At 39.5% G+C, this 23445-nt stretch overlaps 1 protein-coding gene across 1 annotated transcript; it reads left to right on the forward strand.

Annotated features, from left to right (window-relative positions):
- Positions 1–36: 36 nt before the first annotated feature.
- On the forward strand, positions 37–22883 carry tango6 (transport and golgi organization 6 homolog (Drosophila)). Its single transcript, XM_063479013.1, has 18 exons — positions 37–440; positions 1005–1645; positions 1824–1940; positions 2203–2347; positions 2616–2722; positions 3189–3351; positions 4103–4170; positions 4846–4958; positions 5662–5838; positions 6572–6698; positions 7939–8139; positions 10174–10317; positions 11213–11698; positions 13823–13880; positions 13963–14121; positions 18627–18778; positions 20177–20290; positions 22540–22883. Exons 1-18 carry the CDS (start codon positions 389–391, stop codon positions 22714–22716), a joined length of 3201 nt encoding a protein of 1066 aa, XP_063335083.1. The 5' UTR covers positions 37–388; the 3' UTR covers positions 22717–22883.
- The last annotated feature ends 562 nt before the right edge of the window (positions 22884–23445 follow it).

A 23445-nucleotide genomic window follows, 5' to 3' on the forward strand; every position in this document is an offset into this window, starting at 1 on the left:
CAAGTCACTTCTGCGCAGACTCTGCCTCCAAAAATGCAAGATGGCAGCGTCCACAAGCGGGATATTTTGAGAAGGGTCTGGCTGCAGCCAGGTGCTCTTGGATATTTTAGCTTCATTTTTGCACAATGGGAGAAGTGTCACTACCCGATCCGTACCGGACAAGGAGGTTGTTTTTTTTGTTTTTTTACAATGGGAGGAGGTCCTGTCGCGTCGTCCATGTTTTCTACAGTCATTGGGAACGACCCTCCGGCACTTGCCAGCCAATCCCATGAAAGCAGCGTGCTGACGTCTTATTTCGGCGCCCCTTGGAAATGGTTTTAATAGCCTTAGCCGTCTATATCCGTAATCAGACTTGGAATGTAAAATTTGTAATCTGTATGAAAGTCAAATGACCTCCGCGATTATATGTGCGATAAACATCCTCACCAGACCTCTTAAAGGTAAGTGGACTGTTTGACGGCGTTAATCTAAATAAACGCATGTATTCCAGAAGCACATCGGTCAAGTACATTGAATAATGTATAGCAAATATTTTAGCTGTCGTAACTTTTGCCTTTGGTCTCACAGTCGTGTAGCGAACGTCTTTGGTTTACGGCTACAGCTGATGATTTGTAAAAAAAAACAAAAAAACCCCACAAAAAACCCCAAGTTGATTTAGAATTTTTAATTTATTCTCCAGTACCTTCTTATAGAATTATGATTATGATTTTGGAAGCTAAACGTTTCAAAATAGCACACCTCTAAAAGTAAAAAAGGATGATAGATGTACTTGAGGACACATTTAATGTGTATATTATGCAGTTTAGAGAAAACAAGCCCAATTATTATATATTGTTGTAGGGTCTACCTTACAATATAAAGCGACTTGAGATGACTGATGTTGTGATTTGGTACTGTATAAATAAAACTGAATTGAATTGAATTTACTGTTTTTCTCTCATTTAAAAAAAGTTTATAGTGCTGTACAGAATTTTTGTGTAGTGTGATGTTCTGTGTGTCTGCAGAGGTATCTGCACATAAGGCTCAACCCGCACATCAGGACGTCCTTTTGGAAGCTCTGGGGGCCAACCGGGCCCATCTCCTGGAGCAACTTCAAAGGGAGAGCAACTTTGAGGATGTGAAGAGGCTTAGGGAGGGGGTTAAGGCAACAGCAGATTGGTTCTGTGCGGATACAGATGACGCCACATGGGCTTTTGTCCAGGAATGCCTCCTGCTGCTACTCACATTATCGCGTCACCTTTCTGATGAACTGGAGCGTTTCCAACAGGACCAATCTTGCTTGGCACCAAAAAGTCGTACCCCTGAGATGGCCCCACCTTTAGCCCCTGACGTCCTCAGCATCACCCAGCAGAAGACAATCGGAGCTGCTCTGCAGTTTGTGGTTTGTCTGGGGCTCTGCCCATACCTGGCCCCTGGAGTGGGTGTCCCACTAGGACGGAGGTCAGCTTTTGGAGCCATGGTGGAAAAACTAGTCCATGTGGGCCCGTTGTCTGCAATGGCATGCCGCCTTCTTACCACCACTAAGGTCCTGTTGGAGCTGGCAGAGTTGTCGTCTCTTGCCACACTCGTGTTCACACAATATCTGGGAGACATTATTGCAGCAATATGCCAGCTGGGATACATGCCGCACCACAAGGATGAAAAGGTAATTATTGTTCTCATTGTCAGGATTATTTTTGCACTGAAATGTCAGGGAATAATGACGTAACTGACTTAATAGTGGGGTAGGCGGTTTTTTGTTTTTAATTTTTGAGACCCAGCGGTCTCTCTGGAAGATACTGTTTTAATTTTCTTTCGTTCTTCTTGAATGTTTTTTAATGCAGCTGCTCAGTGCTGAGGAATGTCAAACATGCAAGGAGACTCTCAAGACCCTCCTTGGAAAAGTGTACCAGCCAATTGTCATCAAAGAGCTCCTTATTCTCCAAGGAGGAGCCAAACAGGTGATAATGACAGCATAGTTCTTATTTGACAAATATAAATTTGTGCTGCTGGATGGTGATTTGTTTGCTTGAAATCACCCCAAAGTTTAGTAAACTTCATCAAGGGTTATTGTTCTGATTTACTCATTTGATCAATTCATTTGGGCTGCTGTGCAGGTCATGTTTTTTATTCGTATTCGATCTTTGTAAACCTGTTTGTTTATCACATAATAATAAATATGTTACTTCAGAGGTCTCACTTTAGATGTCTCCTTCCTTTCAGTCTGGTCCAGTTCAGAGCTCCAGTGGTTGTAGCTCCAGGGCTCCAGCTTGGCTGAGGCGTCTGTGTGGTCAGCTGCTATCTGAGCGACTAATGCAGCCCAGTGGTGTGCAGGCTGTTATCAGAGCAATTTTGGAGGGTGGCACAGGTGAGAAGTGTAAATGCAGCCATCATGCACAGTATTTTGAAAAGAATTAGCACAAACATGCTTGTGAAAATGTTGTGGTAGGTGTATCACCAGCTTGTGATCACTAATTCATCTATGAAATCTGAATTATATCAAATACTGCCAGAAGATAATGTGAGCTCTAGTAACACAGCAGCAAAAAGGCCAGACACCAGTGGGTGATGCCAGTTGTGCCAATATATGTCTGTGGTTCCAACCAAACAGAAGCACTGTTTCTGTCCTGTTTCAGGGGGTGAGTCAGACTGGAGGAAATGCGATGCTGTGGCAAAGATCCTCATTGCCTGCCCTCAGCAGTCTGCCTCAGCTGACGCCTACTTCAGACACATCTGCCCTCAGGTTATCCCCATCCCCTGTGTTTGTGGAGAGTACATCACAATGACAATCACCTTTGTTACACCAACCTTAATCAGTATTTGAGTGAACCTTACCTTTACTCTAACCTTAAGCTAAAACTAACGCTGTCCTTATGGACTCCTTCTTGCTTTAACCAGTTTTCTTTATTCAGTTTTCTGTCTAGTTTATATACTCTTCACATTACTTTTAATATAATGTATTTCTCTTTTATCTAGACTCTTAAAAATTATATTTTATTTAACTTTTGTTTACAAGGATGCAAAATGAAATGCAGACAAATATAACACTATAAAAGCTATAAAACATTTTCAGGTCAAACTGGACAATTTTCTAAATATTACAAGCCAATGAAATGCTTTTGATTAGTTTTATCCCCCCCAAAATTACAAAGTCTTTTCATTTCTTGTTTAAATAAACCAGCTTGTTTGTTGTTTGTGTTGTTTTCCAGATCCTCGAACTCCTGCACTTCAAAGACAAGCTGACATCCCGTCAATTCCAGCTTGTGGCCACCAGGGCGGTGCTCTTTATGGTGCAAGAAAGACCTAGCTTTGCCGAAAAGTACCTTCTCAGTCCTCTGCTTGCTGCACTGCACCGTTGCACCACTATCCCCAGTCAGTAACACAACCATCTTCATCTTGACCTCATAATATAACAAGATAAAATGAAAAAATATATATATATATATATTTGGGTATCTTTTTTTTAAATACCCAACATACTTCTCTAAAAGGTTCTGCAAATTCTCTTCTGGAGTCCCAAAAGGTTGATTCTGTTCATCTGGACGTAGTGTTTTTAGTGGGAGAAACGTTTAGTCACTCATCCAAGTTACTGAATGTTTCTCCCATTGAAAATGCGACATCCAGATGAACAGAATCAACCTTTTGGGATTTACTTCCCTGGATGATTGAGCATGCATCAAGACTTCTCTTCTGGAATTTTATATATGTAATAAACTCTAATTTGGCATCTTAATAAAAAAATAATAATGTGCTGTCTTGGTACACAGTAAACAACAATTGTGGATTGACCATTATAGAAACATCCAACATTTGTGAATACAAAAAAATGCCAATACTATTAATTTAGGCCAGCTGTGGCATAAAGCCCACATTGGGTTAGTAGTCTTATACATTTGTTAAGTAAAGCACATGACTGCGATATATGTTAACAACTAAAGCCAGTATCAAAAGGTGAGTTTAGATTGAGGATGAGGATTTACTTTGTGTAATTCATGTAGGAAGATGTGCAGGCTGTGTTGTCAGCACTTTGCATCAGCTGTGGTTGTTTAAAAGTGCTTTATAAATAAAGGTGGATGGATGAGCAGTATATGGATGATAAATCAGTTTATGTGCATTTTTCCAGATGAGGGTGATTCCCAAACTGCTGTGGAAGAGTCAGAACTGACACAGTGTGTGGAAGATGTATACAAGGTGAGGACGCAAGGGCTTTACAGACATGCAAAAGCAGGAATGTAAGAGGAGTGAATTTCTTTCATCTAACAGAGCTCTTTGGGAAGGATGTGTCTGGCACTGAGGATGTTGGTGGAGTAGAATAGGGCCATCAAGATGATCTCTGAATGTGCCATCCAGCATCTTCCTAATAACTAGGTCCAGTGTATTCCATTTTTTTAGCCAGCCTACCCATACTGCATTATTGTATTGCCTCTTCCCATTCTTCTGCCTTAATCCAGCTGAACTGTGGTCTTTGGGTAACCTGCGTTTGAGTTTCATTGAATTGTTGTTGCAGATGAGTCAGACATGTCTTCTCAGTGGCGTTGAAGTAGCATAGAAAAAAGTGCTTGTGCGAATGGGTGAATGAGGCAAGTTGTAAAGCGCTTTGAGTGCTCAGAGTAGAAAAGTGTGATTATAAGAACCAGACTATTTACCATTTACGAAGACCACAGATTAACTTTTGTAACAGTATCTAGTGAAAATTGCAGAACTTGAATAAATTGATTTGAATGAAATGTCATTAAAAAAGAACCATCAGTTGATTTCATGCCTGTACCTGCAGCTTGTGGCTTTGATAAACAGAATTTTTTCACAGGGTGAATCCTTATCATGCTGTTTACTTGATGCTTGTCTTGTGTCTCCTGTTGCTGTCAGATCTGCATGGTTGAAAACACTCCCTCAGCTTCTCTTCTCAGAGCTCTAGAAGAAGTTCTTCCTGTTATCTTCACACTCTTCTGTTTTACCAAGAAGAATGTTTCTCACCTCCGGTAAACATTTTCTGTTTTTAGCTGCGATTTAACTTTGTTTCATTCTTCAGCTTCTTTTTTCATCAGTTTGTGTATTTAAATGCATTTATGCCTTAGAGCAGCGGTCCCCAATCTTTTCTGCGCCACGGACCGTTTTATGCCAGACAATATTTTCACAGACCGGCCTTTAAGGTGTCGCGGATAAATACAACAAAATAAAACCAGTACCGATACCGAAAAAAAGACGTTTTATGCATAACACACGTGAAAAGACCCAGGAAAACCAAGTTAACAATAAAAATGATAACAAAATAACGCTAAAAACCGATACAAACCCTGAAAAGCATACATTTCACACCTGAGCCTCAACACTCGCGGCCCGGTACCAAACGACTCACGGACCGGTACCGGTCCGTGGCCTGGGTGTTGGGGACGGCTGCCTTAGAGTGTGTAATGGATGTGGCTACAATAATATTACCCATTGCCGTGTGGATCACTGCTAATTGGTTGGATACTTTGACCAACTCTTTTTTTGTAAGCCTGAGTTGACCATTTTGGAAAAAAGGGTGGAGACACAATTTGAGTTCAGTTTTGGTCTTAGTGTAATCACAGTTAAAATGTCGCCCAACAAATATTTTTTTTAGTCACTAATTTTGTTGGAAAAGTTAAACTGATACTGGATGTAGAACACAGTAATTACCTGTGTGCACTCTGTGCTCCACAGCGCCCCCTGTCAGGAGATCTTGCTGTGGTACTTGACCCACGCTGAGATGTCTGCAGCCTTGTCAATGCTGAGGCAGCTTTCAGGCCTCCAGAGAGGGAATAACCAGGTGGCAGCAAACTCCCACTTCACTGCTGGCAGTGAAGGAGGGGCCAGGCTCAGCTCCAGAGAGAGTTGCAGGTAATGATGTTAAACATACAGATGACAGATCCTAAGTATTAAAAACCTTGATTTAAAGTAAAAATAAAAGTACAGCAATATAGAAATGTTACATTACAAGTAAAATGTTAAAGTATTACAAGTTAAGTGTTTATTAATACATCTTTAATGACTTGCAAAAATCTGAATTTATTTTTGATTTTCGTCTAATCCATACAAACAAGAAGCAGTCGAACAGCACAAACCTGACAGGCAGTGTTCGGTTTTAAGGGAATATTGTTTTATTTTGCTTTCAAACATTGTGACATTGTGCACAAATAGGTAATGAACATTTGGTATTAATTGGTAAATAACTGTACATGAACCACTTGAGCTTATTATATAATTTTATATTGTAGTATATTTCTAACTAACTAGGCAGCTTATTCTTTCAATACAAACACAGGCAGTATTTGACCTTGCAGAAGAGGTCAGAGGTCCAAAGTAATATAATATTTAGAATCTCAATATATCATTCCCTATATGCTCACATAAGTTGTCAATATGAAGAATTAAGCATTAAGAAACATAGTTTCAAATGCCTCTGTATTTGAAAATCCCATATCATCTCATATGGGAGATGATTTAAAAATGGTGATCACTTATAATGACTGGTTTTATTTAACCAAATATTAATGGGGCGTCCAAAAAACCATAATGCTTAAGCAGAGTAGTATATTAAATATGTTATTTTCTTTCTGATGCTGTTTCCCAGTGATGAAGATGATGAGATGTATGAGAGACTGTCAGGGGACCAGTGGAGAGTGGAGTGTCTGATGCACCTGCTGGCTGAGCTCAAAGACTGTGATCTGCCAGGAGACTTTTTCCTTGACCTGCTGCAGGTAAACAGGGATGCACAAGGATAGACTGCTGACCTATGATGGCTCTTAGTTCCTGCAGTGCAGACATGCAAAAGTGAGGGTTACTTCCAGCATTCAGTCATTACCTCTCAGTCTTAAATGACTGATGAAATATTATTATCACCCTGCCAGGTGGGCGGGTGGCGTGGAAACCCAAGTTTGTGAATGCAATAACTTGAAAACAAGGCAACATAGGATTTTGAAATTCATACCGTAGATGCATCTACTAAAAATCTTTGATGAGTTTGAATTTCAGTGACCTCAACCTCAAGGTGACCTTTGACCTTGACCTCAAGGTCGAGGTCAGAAGGCAAGCTTTCTGAAAATTTTGTAAATGCAGTAACTCAAGAAGAAAGTCACCTTGGACTTTCACACTCATACCATAGCTGCTACTACTAAAAATCTCAGTTTGAATCTCGGTGATCTTGATGTCAGAGTTCAAGTTTGGAGTTTTTGGGGGGTGTCCCTACAAATTTTTTCCAAGAGCCTCAGAAAAGTATTAACAGGTGACTTGCACCTGCAGGTGAAATTGGAAGCAAACTGACATGTCATATGTACTGTACCGTGTGGACACCTCCACTCCCATCAAAATCACCTAAGTCACCAGATTTCAAACAACGCAGAGTGTTGATGATGTTATAAGAACCCACATCTGCCCAGAAAGCCCAGTTGGTCACAACCAAAAGCAGAAACCAAGAAGCCAAGAACACCAGAGTGCTGTGTGACAGAAAAGTAGAAAAGTTTCCACTAAGGTCCACAGCCTCTACGGAGATCCAGTACAAGCCAACCAGCACATACAAGGTGACATAGTTACGAGAGAGGGGCAGTGGCACAGCCCCCACTCCCGGGACCCCACCAAGCTGGACCAGTCAATGATCCAAGTCAATTCTTACATGTCCTCCAATTTCCTGATTCCTGATTTCCTGAAATTGTAATTAATCTAATTAGTTGAACAACCAAATATTGTAGTGAAAATCAGAACAAAATGTTTTAATTTGCTTTATTTATTTTTATTTTTTTGGCCATTTTCATTTAAATATGGATCGGTTTTAAAAGAACTGAAACTCATAAATAGTGCTTATGTGAGCTTTCATCCGCCTCAGTAGAAATTGATAATTTTATGTAGTTACCATTGGGAATTGGAGTGTTTTATGTCTAGATTATATTACAGTGTTTGTTCTGTGAGAGAAAGACACCTCAGATAACTTTGCTCCTTCTGTAGGAGCTCACCAGCTGGGCCGTTGCAGATGAAGAAACAAAGGATGAAGAAGAGGTTGACATGTCGGCCATGACGCTGCTGGAAGTGGAGCAGCAGCTACTGGGTCGAGCTGAGAAACAAGCCCAAAGACTGGCTTTGCTTCATGTACTGGCTACGATGGTTGAGTCCCTGCAGCACACTCATCTACTGAGAAAAACAACACAGGTGAGTGGAGACATATAGAAACACATGAAATTAGTCTTAAAAGGTATACAGATCTGCATGATGTGATCCAGAGATGTAAAGTACGACAATTATTGTGTATATATTTTGAGCACAAATGAGTGTACCAGTCCATACACTAATAGAGAGCAATTTAAACACATGTAGCAGTATTTTACAATTGCTTATATGAAAATGTTAACATTAATAATTTACACACACATTTTTTTTCAGTGTCAAAAATCAGATTATTTCTGCTCTCAAAAACGTCTTGTGCATACAAATGTCTTTAAAAAAGAAATAAATTTCTGACATTCTTTTTGCTCACTTACGGATTCTTAAATATGTGTGCACCATACATACAGGCCACATGTGTAGATGGGGTTTGAGGCTCCTCAATGTTTCAGTAATATAATGTTAGTTCAAGTACTAGTAGGAAACGGGGAATTCAACTTCCTGTGAATTCCTGTTTTTCTAAATAAGCAGAACGACTGATCACCCCTCTACTAGAAAACATACATTTACCACTACCAATATTTTACCCCATCTCTGTCACCTGTACAATCTGTCACTATTAACTTTTTTTTAAAAATTAGTGTATCAATCAGAGCATGCGTGTGTGAGTACTCAAAATGTAAACACTAATCACCGTACACATTTTAAAATCTTAGTTTATCCTTGTGAATCTTTTTTTACATGTGTAAACCTTTGTTTTTACTAATTTCACTCTATACAAGATTTGTGAGTGGAGATAATGAGGTCTTATGCAGCACTCCGTCACTTTGCTTCTTGGTCAGACAGACCTTACTCACCTTGGGGTCGTTTTCCTGCTGAAAAATTAATGATTTTCCCAGTAAGATCAAAGCTGTGCTGCAGCATGTTGTGGTAGCCATGCTGGTTAAATGTCACCTTGAATTCTCAAATAAAGCTTCTGGTCTGGACCTTCTGGACCAAACACAACATTTATACAGCAAGCCATTACCAGATTAGATTTGAATTGACTCGATATATGTAATTTAGTTTCTCCTAGTCAGAAGGAACAGAATGGATGTCTTCAGTGTCATTTTTCCTAAAGCAGATGACTTCAGTTTTGCACTGTCACTGTCAGCTACAGCCAGTAAAAAATGTAATTGTGGTACAATAAGCGGCTCTGATCCCATGTAGTGCTTATATTATAGTTCTTTCTGTGAATGATGAGCAGTGTTGGGGCCACTGCTAAAAAATGTATTGCATGTATTACACATTATTATTTATTTTTATATAATGTTTTAGACTACAGTCCCACACTAACACGACTCTTGAATTATCATCAGAAATGTGGATGTTTGGGGTAAAAAGTTGACGGCACAAGTGGAGGGCTGTTACTGGCTTTGGAGCAGTTGGGACTTTAATGCAACGTTCTTCATGCAATCGAACCGAAAGCAATATTAATATGTGCAGTCCTCAAAGTTGTAGACCACTATACTACCCTACACAAAACCTGAAGTCAGGTGAAAGGACACATTTATTACCCATCAGTTTCTGGAGTTCACATTTTTGGACCTCGCCACACTTACCATGTTAGTTTTTGGAGGCCGTGCTTGGATGAGAAGATAGAGGGCTAAATTACTGGTCAATGCTGAGAAGCTTGGTTATCAAGATGCATCCACACACTGCACAGGTGCAACACACAGACACTCATTTCTGCTCATTTGTACTAAGTGAAATTCTAAAAAATACTATAATTTTATTTCCCAACAGTGAAGCATAAACTTCTTAGAAGTTTCAAAGAAAAAGAAAAATTTAAAAAATAATCCATCTAAGAGTTATTTTTCAGCTTTGGGTATAAATTCTAGTACTTTATTAGTATGTTATTTATGATAGTATTTGTTAAAATCGTATACACCTATGCTAGCTAATATCTTAGCACTTCACCCTTTTCAAATGAATTTTGTCACTTCAGTTTTTCAAATTGCTTTTGTTGTTTTTAGTCTTTCTACATTTGCCTCCCTGATGTTTCATCACTGAGCAGCTGACCCCTGTCTGGATTTGTTATAGGTTGTGGACTTTATGATGTCTCTGCTCCAGAGGGCCTGTGCGGGCCTGGATCAGACCACTGGGCTGAATGCTGGCAGTGCAGTAGAGAGCCAGACACTGAGAATGGGGATGGGTCTGGTGTCTGCACTGTTGTCTGAACCTCAGGTATGCACAAGTGACTGATAACTCCATTCTGCTGCATGTGGCTCATTCACGTACAGTTCATCATGTTCTGTAGTTTCATTTTTTTGTAGCTTTGATTATACATTATATTTGTACAATAACAGAGTATCTGCAGGTCTTGAGCATTAATTTTGCTCAAGACAGTAGCTTCAGTTAAATTTCAAAGGTCATTTTCTATGTGTTTTTATAGATGGCTACAGTTGGTATTTTTTTGTTGTTTTGTTGTTTTTTTTTGGGGGGGGGGGGTTTAAGAAAGGTTTTTTTATTACCTCCAACCATAAAAGGTGATGTAGGAGCTTCATATTGTTAATATGGGCATATCTACTAAATATCTCAGATGAGTCCAAATCTCAGTGACCTCAACCTCTCAGAGGTCAGTTTTTCTGAAAATCTTATGAATGCAATAACTTGAGAACAAGGAGATAAAGAATTTTGAATTGATACCATAGATGTGTCTTCTAAGAGGCTGAGAGGTAGCACCGGTGGTCGCCAGTATTTTTAAGTCATTCTAAGCCTGTGATGTTCATATGTTGACTTCGTTTTACAAAATGCATCCCTCTATTTCTTGCTGCTTATCTGCTATCATGCCTTACATAACACTAGATAGCTTTTTTAAAAAAAAATTAGAATTTTTATTTAAGGAACGTTTTGAGACTCTGAGGATGTACATATGCCTGTTATATGGAGATCTAATCAAGTAGTATAATTCCAGCTTTAGCTATTACGTACTTCTGTGTACATGTGCAAACAATTTGCCATCTGTTTTTTGAAGAACATTGAAGCAACATTAAAAACAAAGTTTTAGAACTTTAACACACTTTATAACAGTAAATGCATAACAGAAACTCTCAAGAAGCCCTTACATTTGACTTTACAGTTCAGTGTGGAGGACTACTTGTCGATGTCAAAGCTGCTGCCACCTCTGGAGATACTCTCTCAGCAGCATCCTGACGTGATTATTCAGGAGCTAGCGTCCAACCTGAGAGCTGTCATTGGTACTCACGGGGCATACCGCCCTGACAGCAGCAGTGAGGCTATCTCTGTCACTGACGCACCGCCCCCCAGAAACCACAAAACGGCTGAAAAAAATGTAGTGAAAGGTGAATCAAACGACTCACATAAACCTGCCCAAAGCCATGAAAGACTTACAGCATCTTCTGGAGGGTCAGGAAAAAGTTCAGGATGTGAAGGACAGACCTCTGGCTCCAGTGACTCTTGCCCTCCTTCCAAGCCCATCTCTGACTGGCTGCTAGAGGCATGTGACCCAGACGTGCCAACAAGAGCATACGCCCTGAGGGTACTGACACAAATGGTGCAACATAGAAACCCAGAGGCCATCCAGGCGCAGGAGAAAATCCTGACGGTAAGTTACCTGGTAGCTGCTTTGTTTGTTTTTTTGTTTTACGTATGTTTTGGCATTTTTGGTGTTTTGATTTTTTTTTTTGTTCTGTTCTTTTTTTTGTTTTTGTTTTTTTTTTTTTAACTTAGGCTTTTCTTTTCTTTTTGTTTGTCAAGTTCAGTAGATGTTATGTTCTTCACATTTGCAAGTTCTGTATAAATTACAATTATAAATTAAATTTTTAGGTAGAGAAATTTGATTCATTTGATTCAAGTACTTTATTTCAAAATTAAATAAATGATTATCCACACATATAGTATACAGGAGTTGGAGTGGCCTGTGTAGAGCGGGTGAGATACTGAAGCGTTAGTTGCTCCCAGTGTGTTCATCTTAGTGTGACTGTATGTCAGTGTTAAATAGAAAAAACATTTAGACATTAAATAGAAAATCATTATATAATAACCAGTATCTTTACCATTTACAGTACTGTACAAAGGTCTTCAGTTACCCCTCGTTTCTTTATATATTTTGCTAGGAAGATTGGAACTGCGTCCAGCAATTTATTAAAAGTTGTTTAAACTGGTCATGAGCTGTGGGTAGTGACCGAAAGAACGAGATCGCGGATACAATCGGCAGAAATAAGCTTTCTCCGAAGGGTGGCTGGTCTCTCCTTTAGAGATAGGGTGAGAAGTTCAGCCATCCGGGAGGGGCTCAGGGTAGAGCCACTGCTCCTCTACATCGAAAGGAGCCAGTTGAGGTGGTTCGGGCATCTGACAAGGATGCCTCCTGGGTGAGGTGTTCCGGGCATGTCCCACCAGGAGGAGGCCCCGGGGCAGACCCAGGACACACCTGGCATTCCCCCGGACAAGCTAGAGGGAGGTGGCTGGGGAGAGGGAGGTCTGGGCTTCTCTGCTTAGGCTGCTGCCCCCGCAACAAGGCCACGGATAAGCCGAAGAAGATGGATGGATGAAAAAAAACTTAAATAAGGGGAGAAAAATGTTCTAAAGCTCTTCCCAGGAGGCTATGTCCCACCATGACATAGCCTCCGCTGTGTGGCTGTAGACACTCACTGTGCTGTACTTACAGACCTCATCTGTACATACTGATGACAGTTTCAACCAAGTTTTGATTTTTTTTTTCTTTTCTTTTTTTTACCAGCCACTTTGTTTGATTTGTCATTAGTCCCCTCCCCACACCCCTATTTTTTCTGATTTGTCACTAGGCCTGATCATTTTTTCCCCCAAATTTTTCAAGTGTGGGTTCATCACTCCTGAGATGAACCCACCTGTTATGCCTCCCATGGTGTACTAGTTAACACTTTCACTTGGCAAGTGAAAGGTCACTGCTTTGATGTCAGGAAGGGCATCCAGCTTGAAGCTCTGCCAAATCAAGCAGGGGAGCAGCTAATGTAGCTTTTACTCCAAAAAACCTGTTGTCACTGATTCTCAGCCCAGTTCTTGAGTAATTTAGCGTACCATCGCTTTTCCTCCCAGTTTCCCTTCCTATGGTTAATAATGACTTCTTGACATCTACTCTTCCATTGAGCCCATTTCTGTTTAGGCTTTTGTGAACAGCTCTCAAGTCTGTGTCAAGTTTTAGATGGATTTCTTTTTCTCTTTTTCATGACTTTTACAGTTCATCTGGTGTGGTTTTTTGGCACATATACAGTAAAATCTGTCAGTGTGTTATTGTTTAAAAAAATGTGAAGGTCTTTGTCTCTTGAGACTTCTATAATAAATGAGGAAGCTGAACCTCTTTGAGACAGCTCAAAAGAACTTTGAGCTCTTGGGGCTTGTTAAGATGGTATGGGCAAGAGAAGATACCAACTAATGTATTATTCTGTTTGATCAGAAGCCCATCCCCTTCAATCATCCTTCAGCAAAAACCCCCTTTATTGATTTTTCTGCCTTGTCACACAGTTGAGTTTTCTAGAGGTCACTTTTCATATGTACTGTCCTTTCTCCTTATTTTAACTGAAACTATAGTTTTTTAAAAAATATATATGTTATTTGTTTGTTTGTTTGATTAATGTATGGAGTGGTGTGTATTCTTCTTGGCTCTGCTGTTTGTATGTTTTGATGTTGTGTGTGTTTTTTACACAGTAGACCGTGTGGTTATAAATCATGCTGATGGTCTATTTTTCTCCAGCTCTTTTTAGAAAACCTGGAGCATGTAGACTCATTCGTCTACCTGTCAGCCATTCAAGGTAATCTAGTGGTTCATCCCAATGTTGATGAAGTACTCAGATGCTGCTGATGATTGATGGACTCATTATAAACCGTCTTTAGGTCTGGCTGCATTGGCTGATTCCTACCCTGACAAAATACTGGAAAGGCTCCTAAAAGACTTCCAACATGGACCCTCCCTCCTTTCCTCCAACAAAGAGCGCTCCGTGGAAACCCGCCTTAAAGTGGGAGAAGTCCTGATGAGGACAAGCAGGGCCATGGGTGAGCATCATCAGATTCAACTTAACAATTATGCTGTGATGTTACTTTTTTTTATTGTTGTTGCTTCTGTTTCATGTCTGTCACATTGAACACACTGTTGTGGCAACATTGCTCTTTTCAAGATGAGCTCTATAGACTCTCTATATACTCATCTTATTTCTGTATATATAAAAAAGAAAATAGGTGAAAAGATGAGAATAACAAGACAGAGCACAAGTGGAAAAACACAATGTGTCTCTTATAGAGATGGACCGATCCGATATTACGTATCGGTATCGGTCCGATACTGATCTAAATTTCTGGATCGGATATCGGAGAGAAATAAAAAATGTAATCCGATCCATTAAATATCACAAAAGCACCTCACAAAACTTGTGACATGGCGTAACTCAGCTCATAACCGTAGCACGTCGGAGGAGTATGCGTCACATGATAGAGCGGTTGTGGCGTGCGAGACCTATCGGCGGTCTGGTTGAGCATTTGGAGCCTCGCTACCAACCTGGCATTTCATCTCCGAGAAGGTTATCCCAGAGAGAAGTAAAGCAAGTGTGTAAGTTCATCTCTGAATGTTTGTAAAGCATTCCCACGTTAAGCTTAACAACCGATATATGGAGCGACTGCCTCTTCTCTCTCCCTCCCTCTCCTGCTGCTACTTCAATCATGAAACCGATCAATGATCGGCTGATCGGCTTTTCTGTCGCGACTCCCGTCTCTCTTGTTTGTTTATCGCCCACTTTGCACCAGAAAGAGGAAACCAGCGGCTAAACAACAGCAGCACGTTTAAGCTTGATAAGCTGTTGTTAGAATGTATTTAATATTACTTTCTAGACCAGGATCCTTTTCTATGTAGCTGACAGCTGGTAACTGTGCAGGGGCGGATCTAGCAAAGTTTAGCCAGGGGGGCCGATAGGGCATGAACAGGGAAAAGGGGGCACAAAGACATACTTTTCTTTCTTATCCTCATTTAAAATGTCTAGCTTTTAATAAATAATTATCTGAATCTTAAACCCAAAGTTTTAATCTGATGTAAAATGTATAGAAGTCCATTACTGTATAGAGGAACTATTAAGTCTAATATACCCTAGTAAGCTACAGTACTTTTGGGAAGATACCATCTGTGCAGTCTGCAATTCTTTTGAAGAAAGATGTTGAATCTATTTAATTATTGTAGAAAAATAATTGGTTTCTGTGCAATTTTTTTTTCTTTTTTTTTTTTACACGTGCATTAAATTAAAATTGATTACGTCGATTAAGCATCACGAGGCGGAAGGTGGGGGGTGGTTCCCTGTTTTTTTTTTTTTTGTTTGTTTGGTATTTTTTTTTTATGCTGGGAGTTGGCAACCCTATTAGTTAGGTTGTTTAATATTTCTGCTAAGTACTCTTTAAAAAACCAGAATATGGAGGATGGTGCAGGTTTAAGTTTATTAGATTGATCAGTATTGCTGAACTATGAAACATTTTGGGTGCAGTGTATTTTTTGCATACAGGTATAACAGAATAGCTTTAGTGTTTTGTTTTTTTAAAACTTGACTATGAACCTATACACAATGCAGCAAGATATTAGAAAAACAGTTTTATTAATTAAAAAATACACTATATCGGAAAAGTGGTATCGTGCCATCTCTAGTCTCTAACTGCTGCACCTGTAAGAAAACACATACAAGAAGGCAGCAGCTGACCACAATCTTGTTGGTGTGTGTGTGTGCGTGCCTCTGCATGTGTGTTTGTCACCAATTATACTTGGTAATGATGGAAGAAGAAGCCACACTAACTGTGTCTCAGGAGCCAGAGGCAGACAGAGAAAGACCCAGGAGACCTGAGCCATCTGCAGCCTCCAGACTATGAAAAATCTTACTTAAAATTAGAATGAAATAAGATATATACACCATATAAACTAAGGCATAAAATGTACCTGTACTCGACCTCTTTGACATTAATAAAAGGCAAGTTTTTGTGTTGCTGAAGACCGATGGTAATTAATATTAACTATAATTCACTTGTCACCGTAAAATCCTTCAGGTCAGTGGCTCAGAGTTTTACTGGCCCATGTACATCTTTATTGGCTTGTGGAAAATAGCTTTTTTTTTTTTTTAGTTCACATTTTTAATGCAATTTAATGAATACAATATTTTATATTATTTCACTTTTAATCTTAAAAATGTTGTGAAATCCTTTTAATATGGTCTAGTACACCCATGCCCCCCTTTAGACTCGCCCCTGTTATGCAGAATAGGACAGCTGCCGTCAGCCTTCAATAAGCTGTATAATTTAAACATGCTATCAGATTAAGTTAACAGTTCATCTGCATATTTTAAAACATCTGGAGGCTTACTGCAGATTTTTCACTGTGTAAAACAAACGGTGTGGATGGAGCAGCTACAAAGTTTGTTTTCTTCATATCAGAGTTTGTTGATCAGGTGCTTTGATAAAAGACTCGTGCTAGGTTTTTCCCAGTAAAGGTTTGAAAGGTGGTTACAGGAGCAGCGCTGCTGCCTGAGCTCAGTGTGTCGGTAACGGCTCTGCCTCTTTGCTCTTCGCGGTGTGTAAACAGACTCTAGCTCCATGTTAAACTACACCAGCATCATTATCACTGCTGCTGTTGTGTTATCAGGTTTCTAATAATTGCTTCTGAATATTTTTGTATCACAGGTCTGTTTTTAGTTGCAAATGTGGGTGACAGGCTTGCATTTACATTGTTTAACACAACGATCAGGTGTGTTGACCCAGGGTGATATCTAAAACCTGCAGGACACCGGCCCTTGAGACCTGGAGTTGTCCACCCCTGCCTTAAATGAAGCATCGAAGAAAAGAATTTCTGACGAGAATTTTTTATAATAGAATTACTCGAATGACTTGATGAATCGTTGCAGCCCTAGATGTAATGTTCGATTTAGTCATAGTCAACATACTCAAAAAGCTGTACAAAACAGGAAATTGCATTTTCACACCAAAAAGTGCTGACCAAAGAGCTAGCCACCTGACAAGTAGGTAAAACATGGCACATGTCTGCATGGTGTGCAGTGTCCTTAAAAAATTGAGGAAACTGGACAAGTGAAGGGTAAAAGAAGTGTCACGTCTAAAAACTATCCACAGCAGATAAACAATATCTGAATATCATGCCCTTAAGAAACGGGTAAAAAAATGACTACTTTGTTGTAGTCATCACAGCCACACAAAAACCACAGTGCATGCTTGTTTTCTTTGCAGATCCCCATCAGAAGGAACCCTGTGTATAAAAATCTTTCCTGACAGAACCCCCCCCACCCCACTCTGTTTTAATGTGCCAGATTGCCATCGTACCACTTCTCTGGGACAATTAGATGGTTTATATCCTTGCTGAGAGATTGGATTGAGATTCAGTTTGTTGCACAGGCACCCAGAGAGCTCCTCTGTTTGGCTGAAATGCTCCCACAAGACTGGCCAAGATTCGGCTTTTGCCAGGCCATCGTTTTTAAGTAAGAAAGTTCTCTTAATTGACTCGCCTGGTTGAGCAAATGTTTAATAAATGAATGTTTGGTTTGCTAACTGTGGCTGGCTTAATGGCCTTGCACAGTCCTGTGAACTCTCATAGTAACCAGTGATAGGACATGCACTGAAAGGGAAGAGCTCTGAACCAGCTGCTGTTCTCAAAACATGATGTTTATCAGGATGTACAGGAAGAGAACGTGCAGATGTATTTGTTGGAGTGCATCAGTTTTACCAGCTTTACCAATGTTGAATTTTAATGTGTGTAGTTGAGACACACACTGATACAAGTATGGACTCTAAAACAGCAAGAAATGCATTTCTCTTTCATGGAGTCTGTTAAAGCTAGTTGTGATCGGCTAGTGAAAGATGGAAATAAAGTGAGAGCAGCTGAGCTGAAAAAAGGCTATTGTAGAACAAGCTAACATCATTAAGCTGCAAGGTGTCTGTTCTGGATAAGACAAATATGACTAGCTCTGTGTAGCATACCCACCATGAACATGGGTCAGGCAGGTCTCATGTCTGATTTAGGCTTCTATGAGAACTCTAAATCATAACTTATGACGTAACCAGAAACCCCCTTTGACCCTGTTCAGTTACTTTACTTGTAACTTTACATGGGCTGCCACTTTGTGATTGAGTGGTTCTGAAATGCTTTCACTTTGCTGTAATACCGCTTACAGTAAATTGTGGAATAACTAGGAGGAAAAAATTGTACAAATTGACTGTTGCAGTGGTGGCATCCTATTACAGTACCATGCCTGAATTCACTGAGTCCTTTAGAATTAGCCCACTCTTTAACAAATGTTTGTAAAGGCAGACCGCATGACTAAGTGCTTGATTTTTATACATCTGTGAAAACCTGAAAATACCTGGAATCAAATATTAAGAGGTCGTCCCAGTACTTTTGTTCATATAGTGTATTTTCCACAGAAGATGACTACAATCACCTAGAGAACCACAGACATGACATCATCTGATAAATGGTCAGTTTTATGGAGCCTTAGATCTAACCTGTCTGCTTGATGTTTCTCCTTTAGGAGAACTAGCTCCCCACCTTGGCCGTCCTCTGGTGGGCATCTTCCTGCGAGAATCCAGAGACCCTGACCAAAGCATCCGGGCTAGCAGTCTGTCCAACCTGGGGGAAATCTGTCAGAGACTGGACTATTCCCTGGGGTCGCTAGCTCAAGAGGTAGGGTTAACCAATAGACAACAGAAAATAAACACATTAAAATTTCTAAGAACCCATTAAGCAAAAAACAGGTTATTGTTGGAGTATAAATTAAATGGCATGAAATTCTAGAGGCTTCATCTGACTCCTGTTGCTCAGGAGGTAGAGCGGGTTGTCTACTGATCAGAAGTTTGGTGGATCGATCCCAGGCTGCTCCAGTCTGCGTGCCAGATATTCTTGGGCTAACCTCATGTTGCTCTCTGCTGCACCCATCGAGTATGAACGTCTGTGAATGTTAGATAGAAAAGTATGATTCTTGTATGAATGGGTGCTTTGAGTGCTCCTGGAGAGTAGAAAAGATGGAGAACTCTCGGTCCATTGACCAAATAAAACAAACAGCTGTACAGCTTCAACTGACAAAAATAAAACCAACAAGATTTTACAAATAAACATTTTACAGCATTATATAACTCATGCCTCATACAGGACAACAGATGGAACAATGTAAACACAGGACAATAATTTACAATAGAAACAGTGAAAGGATAATTAGTAAAATAATTGAATTGAACAAGTGGGTTTTCAAGAACTTTGGTTTAACTTCACTCTGTAAACTGGCTGACATGTTGGTTCCATAGCTGGCATGAATGAGCAACCTCTGTATATGCCTGCAGCACACAAACAGATCTCACTCTAAATATGCTGAATGTTTGTCCTGAGATGCACAGCTCAGCTCTATAGTGACTAACTCTTTGTAATTTTTCAATGTTGTTAAATTAACAGATTTCATGTCTGTAATATTACGTAGTGCCAAATATTACACAGGCTTTCAGAAGCTGATGGAGGGTCTAGCAGTCCCTCCTAGTTTGCCTGAAATGAAAACTGCAAAACTCACAAAAATATTGAAAATACACCAATTTTTTCAACCAGGCTGCAAGGCTGCAATAACCAACCAGATGTATTTGTGATTTGGGATTATTTTGGTTTGGTAGGTAATATTTTGAGAGTAGTTACAGCAGCTCTGTGCAAGATAAAGATGGTAGGTATTTAAAATAAATCAAACTGCACTAAGTCCAATTGGGGAAAATAATTTTTTGTGTTTCTGAAATGTGAGACTCCATGCTTCCACAGTTATCTGCAGTTGTGTTATCTGTGCTTGTTAGTTTAAAGCATTATTAACTGTTATTATCTATCGTGGATATACTTTGTACAAATATAATTCCCAAAAAATTGGGACACTTGTGTAAAATAGGAACACATACATTGGACAAGGAATACAATATTTTACATTTGACTATTTCATGAAAAATAACTCAATTCATATTTGATGACAACAGCATGACTAAAAAAGTTGGGACAGGTGCAGCAAAACCCTGGAAAAGTGCTAAAAAGAACATCTTGCATTCTGTTTTTGTGCAGATTAGCTCCTGTCTGACGTCACTGATAAAGACGGAGAAGGAGGCAGAGGTGAGGAGAGCTGCTGTCCACGTTATTGCGTCGCTGCTCCGTGGTCTTGGGGACAAAAGCACACAGGTACACTCTCACAGCTCACTGGGTATTTTAAAAAATGTCTTAGAAAACTGAATTCAATGCTTCCTAAACCTAATGCCAGAAGACCTTAGGATGAGATGTTACTTCAAATTTGGTAGGTGTATTACTGGGGACCCACGTAAGGTGCTATTGTGAATAAATGTTTTATTGAATGTTCTATTATTGTGACATTAACACAGTTCCATAAGGGGTGTTTCTGACAGTGCTGGGCTGTTTTTACAGACAACAGGCACATACACGTTTTTTTGTTTTGTTTTTTCCATGTTTGATTGCGTGCAATTTGCAGTAAATTGTGTGCCATAAACTTTTCAATTAACATTTACGTGACTCATTTAAATATTTTCTCCTAAAAGTGAAACACTTACAAATGTGCAAATGCGCTTCAGTTTGAGGTCAGGCTGTTAGCTTTTTCTAATATTTACATTTAAGTGTGACAAACATGCCAAAAAATAGGAAATCGGGAACGGGGCAAACACTTTTCCACGTTTTGTAGTCCATTTTCTCCACATTCTGCATATTGTCAGTTCAACATCCGGACATCATGTTGTTAATGAGAGACTAATGTAAGGTATTTTTTTATTCTCAGCACGCTCTTTTCATTTCCTAAGTCCTTTAAAATTTCCTACCCACTTTTGCTTGACCTCAATGACGTTTTCATCAATGACGTTTTTATCGAGGTCAAGGAAAAGAGGTGGGGAAGAGGAGATAGGAGGTACTTTTGGAATGCACCAGTCAGAGTAGAGAGGAGAGATAAAAATAAAATCCAGTGAAGTCGCACAGAGAGGACTGAGGGACCATGACGTAAAACTTATTTCTTTAGCCACTTTCACTCTGTCTTTTTAGCTCTAAGTGGTTCTTCATTGTTGTCTACCTGAACCGAAATGGAAAACTCCATCTGTTAGCCTTAATGTTAGGTTTTGTAGGTGTAGAGCACTTTGTGAATGAGAACTATGTGGCGAATACTGTTTGAGTCAGCTACACAGGTGATTCACTAGACCAGCAAGCTGATCAGCAAATCCAGGGAAAACCGTGAAAGCAGGGAAACAGTCAGAGAACTAACTAGAAATATCTCAGGATGAAACAACAAAAGAACACCAAAGAGTCCTGGGGTCTGTTTCTTACACAGAACCCCCCACCCCCACCTAGCAACCCATAAGAACCAATCAGCACAGTACATCCTTACAATTCCTCTGTCTGTGGCCCAACTGATCAAAGCCATGAAAGAAAGCTAATAATAGAATAGAATAGAATAGAATTCAACTTTATTGTCATTGCACATGTCATAATATAATAATAATAAAACAATAATAATAATAGGCTGGGGGGTTTAAAGCTGTAGTAGCTAGTTATATGTAAAAAGCTGGCTCAGGTGTTATATAGCTTTTAATCGCCTGTCATGACCCCAGTGAAGTGGCTAGCTGTTTGACTTAGTCCAGGTTGTATAATTACTGGAACAGCTGGAGGATGGTGACACCAGCTGCACAGCACTAATGACACACAGTGACATTATTGGAAGACAAGACTGGGAAGAAACCAGAAGGACTGTTTAACCCCCCTCACCTCCCCCAACGACAGAATCCATTTGAAATCTGGAACATTATTTTTTTGAATCATAGTTTTCGAGGTAAATTAGAAATACTAAATGCTGTGTTCCTACTTTATTTAATCAGACCCTAAACCAAATTATAACAATACCTATATCTATCTAAAATTCTAGATTTTATGTAAACTGGTTCCCACTTTATGTAAAAATGGGTTGTGTTGATTAAACTACTTTAAGCAATTTTCCAAGGTAGCAATTGTCTTACAGTATAAGGGTCTGGATTCTTAATTATCAATTGGTAATATAACTGGAAACAAATTATTTTGGTCAATGTTGAGACCAACAAATAAAGTTTTCCGTGGCTTTGAATTTTACAATACTTTAAATAATGTCTAATAGAAAAAAGCAAAAAAGGCAACTAAAATAAACATGCTAAAGCTTGGTAAATATGAATGAACAATAGCTGAAGTACAAATAAAAAAAATGAATGTATTTCAGTTAAGCAGACTTTTTATTAAGTAACCAATTACTATTATGCTTCTTTTTTTTTTTTTTAGTGTATGGGAGGATAAGGAATGTTTTGAGTCATATGCCATGAAATGTACTTGGTAGAAAACTCAGCACCCCCACATTTGTGTCACTTTAGTGTCACCTATTCCAAAGTTTCATTAGTGTCTGTCTCCTCCAGGTTCTCAGTGATGTTTTGTTGGACCTGTACCGAGCTCTCAAATGGGTGGTTAACTCTGACCTGGATGAGGTATCCGTGCTTCATGCCCACCTGGCTCTGGAAGAGCTTGACGACATAATGAGGAGGTTCATCTTCCCTGAGCAGAAGCTGGAGAAGAAGATTGTCGTCCTGCCATAGAACTAATTTCCATGGGCTCTTTGCACTACAATTTATGCCTCCGTGTAATGTGGATTAAGTCTTCAGAAATGTGGTTGACCACAAAGAACAGAAAATCCTACATCCATGCTTACCAAGGACTGTGACCTAGTGTACCACCCCTTTTCCACAATAAATTTTTAAGCATATTTTCTGTGATTTGTGATTTGAAATATGAAAAATATTTTAACTTTAGATTTATGTGAATAAAATACTGTAATAATACTGACTTTAATATATATTAATGTTGAATAATAATCCCAAAAAGGTTGATTCTGTTCATCTGGACGTAGTGTTTTCAGTGGGAGAAATGTTTCGTCACTCATCCGAGTGACTTCTTCAGTCTCAGCTGACTGCAGGTTTCCCCAACGTTATAAACAGTACATTTGCACAATGAGTGAAACTAGCACCCCTGAATGAACAATGGACTGTGAGGTCAGTTCCTCGATCATTAATATGCAAATTGTCATGATCAATGATTAACAACCATTGATCAATGGCCATGAGTACAATTTAGACAGAGCTTGGGAATGGCTGCAATCAAGGCATTGTAAGAACGTGAAAAGACCCATTGTCTGTATGATCAACTCAGTCACCTATAACAGCTCAAAGTTTTTGGCTTCAATCCTCAACCCCTTGGTAGGCAGCTCTAAACACCACCACCCACTAAAAACGCTACAACCAGATGAACAGAATCTACTTTTTGGCATT

The sequence above is a fragment of the Pelmatolapia mariae genome, linkage group LG7, assembly GCF_036321145.2.
Source record: "Pelmatolapia mariae isolate MD_Pm_ZW linkage group LG7, Pm_UMD_F_2, whole genome shotgun sequence".
In the NCBI taxonomy this organism is placed as follows: Eukaryota; Metazoa; Chordata; class Actinopteri; order Cichliformes; family Cichlidae; genus Pelmatolapia; species Pelmatolapia mariae.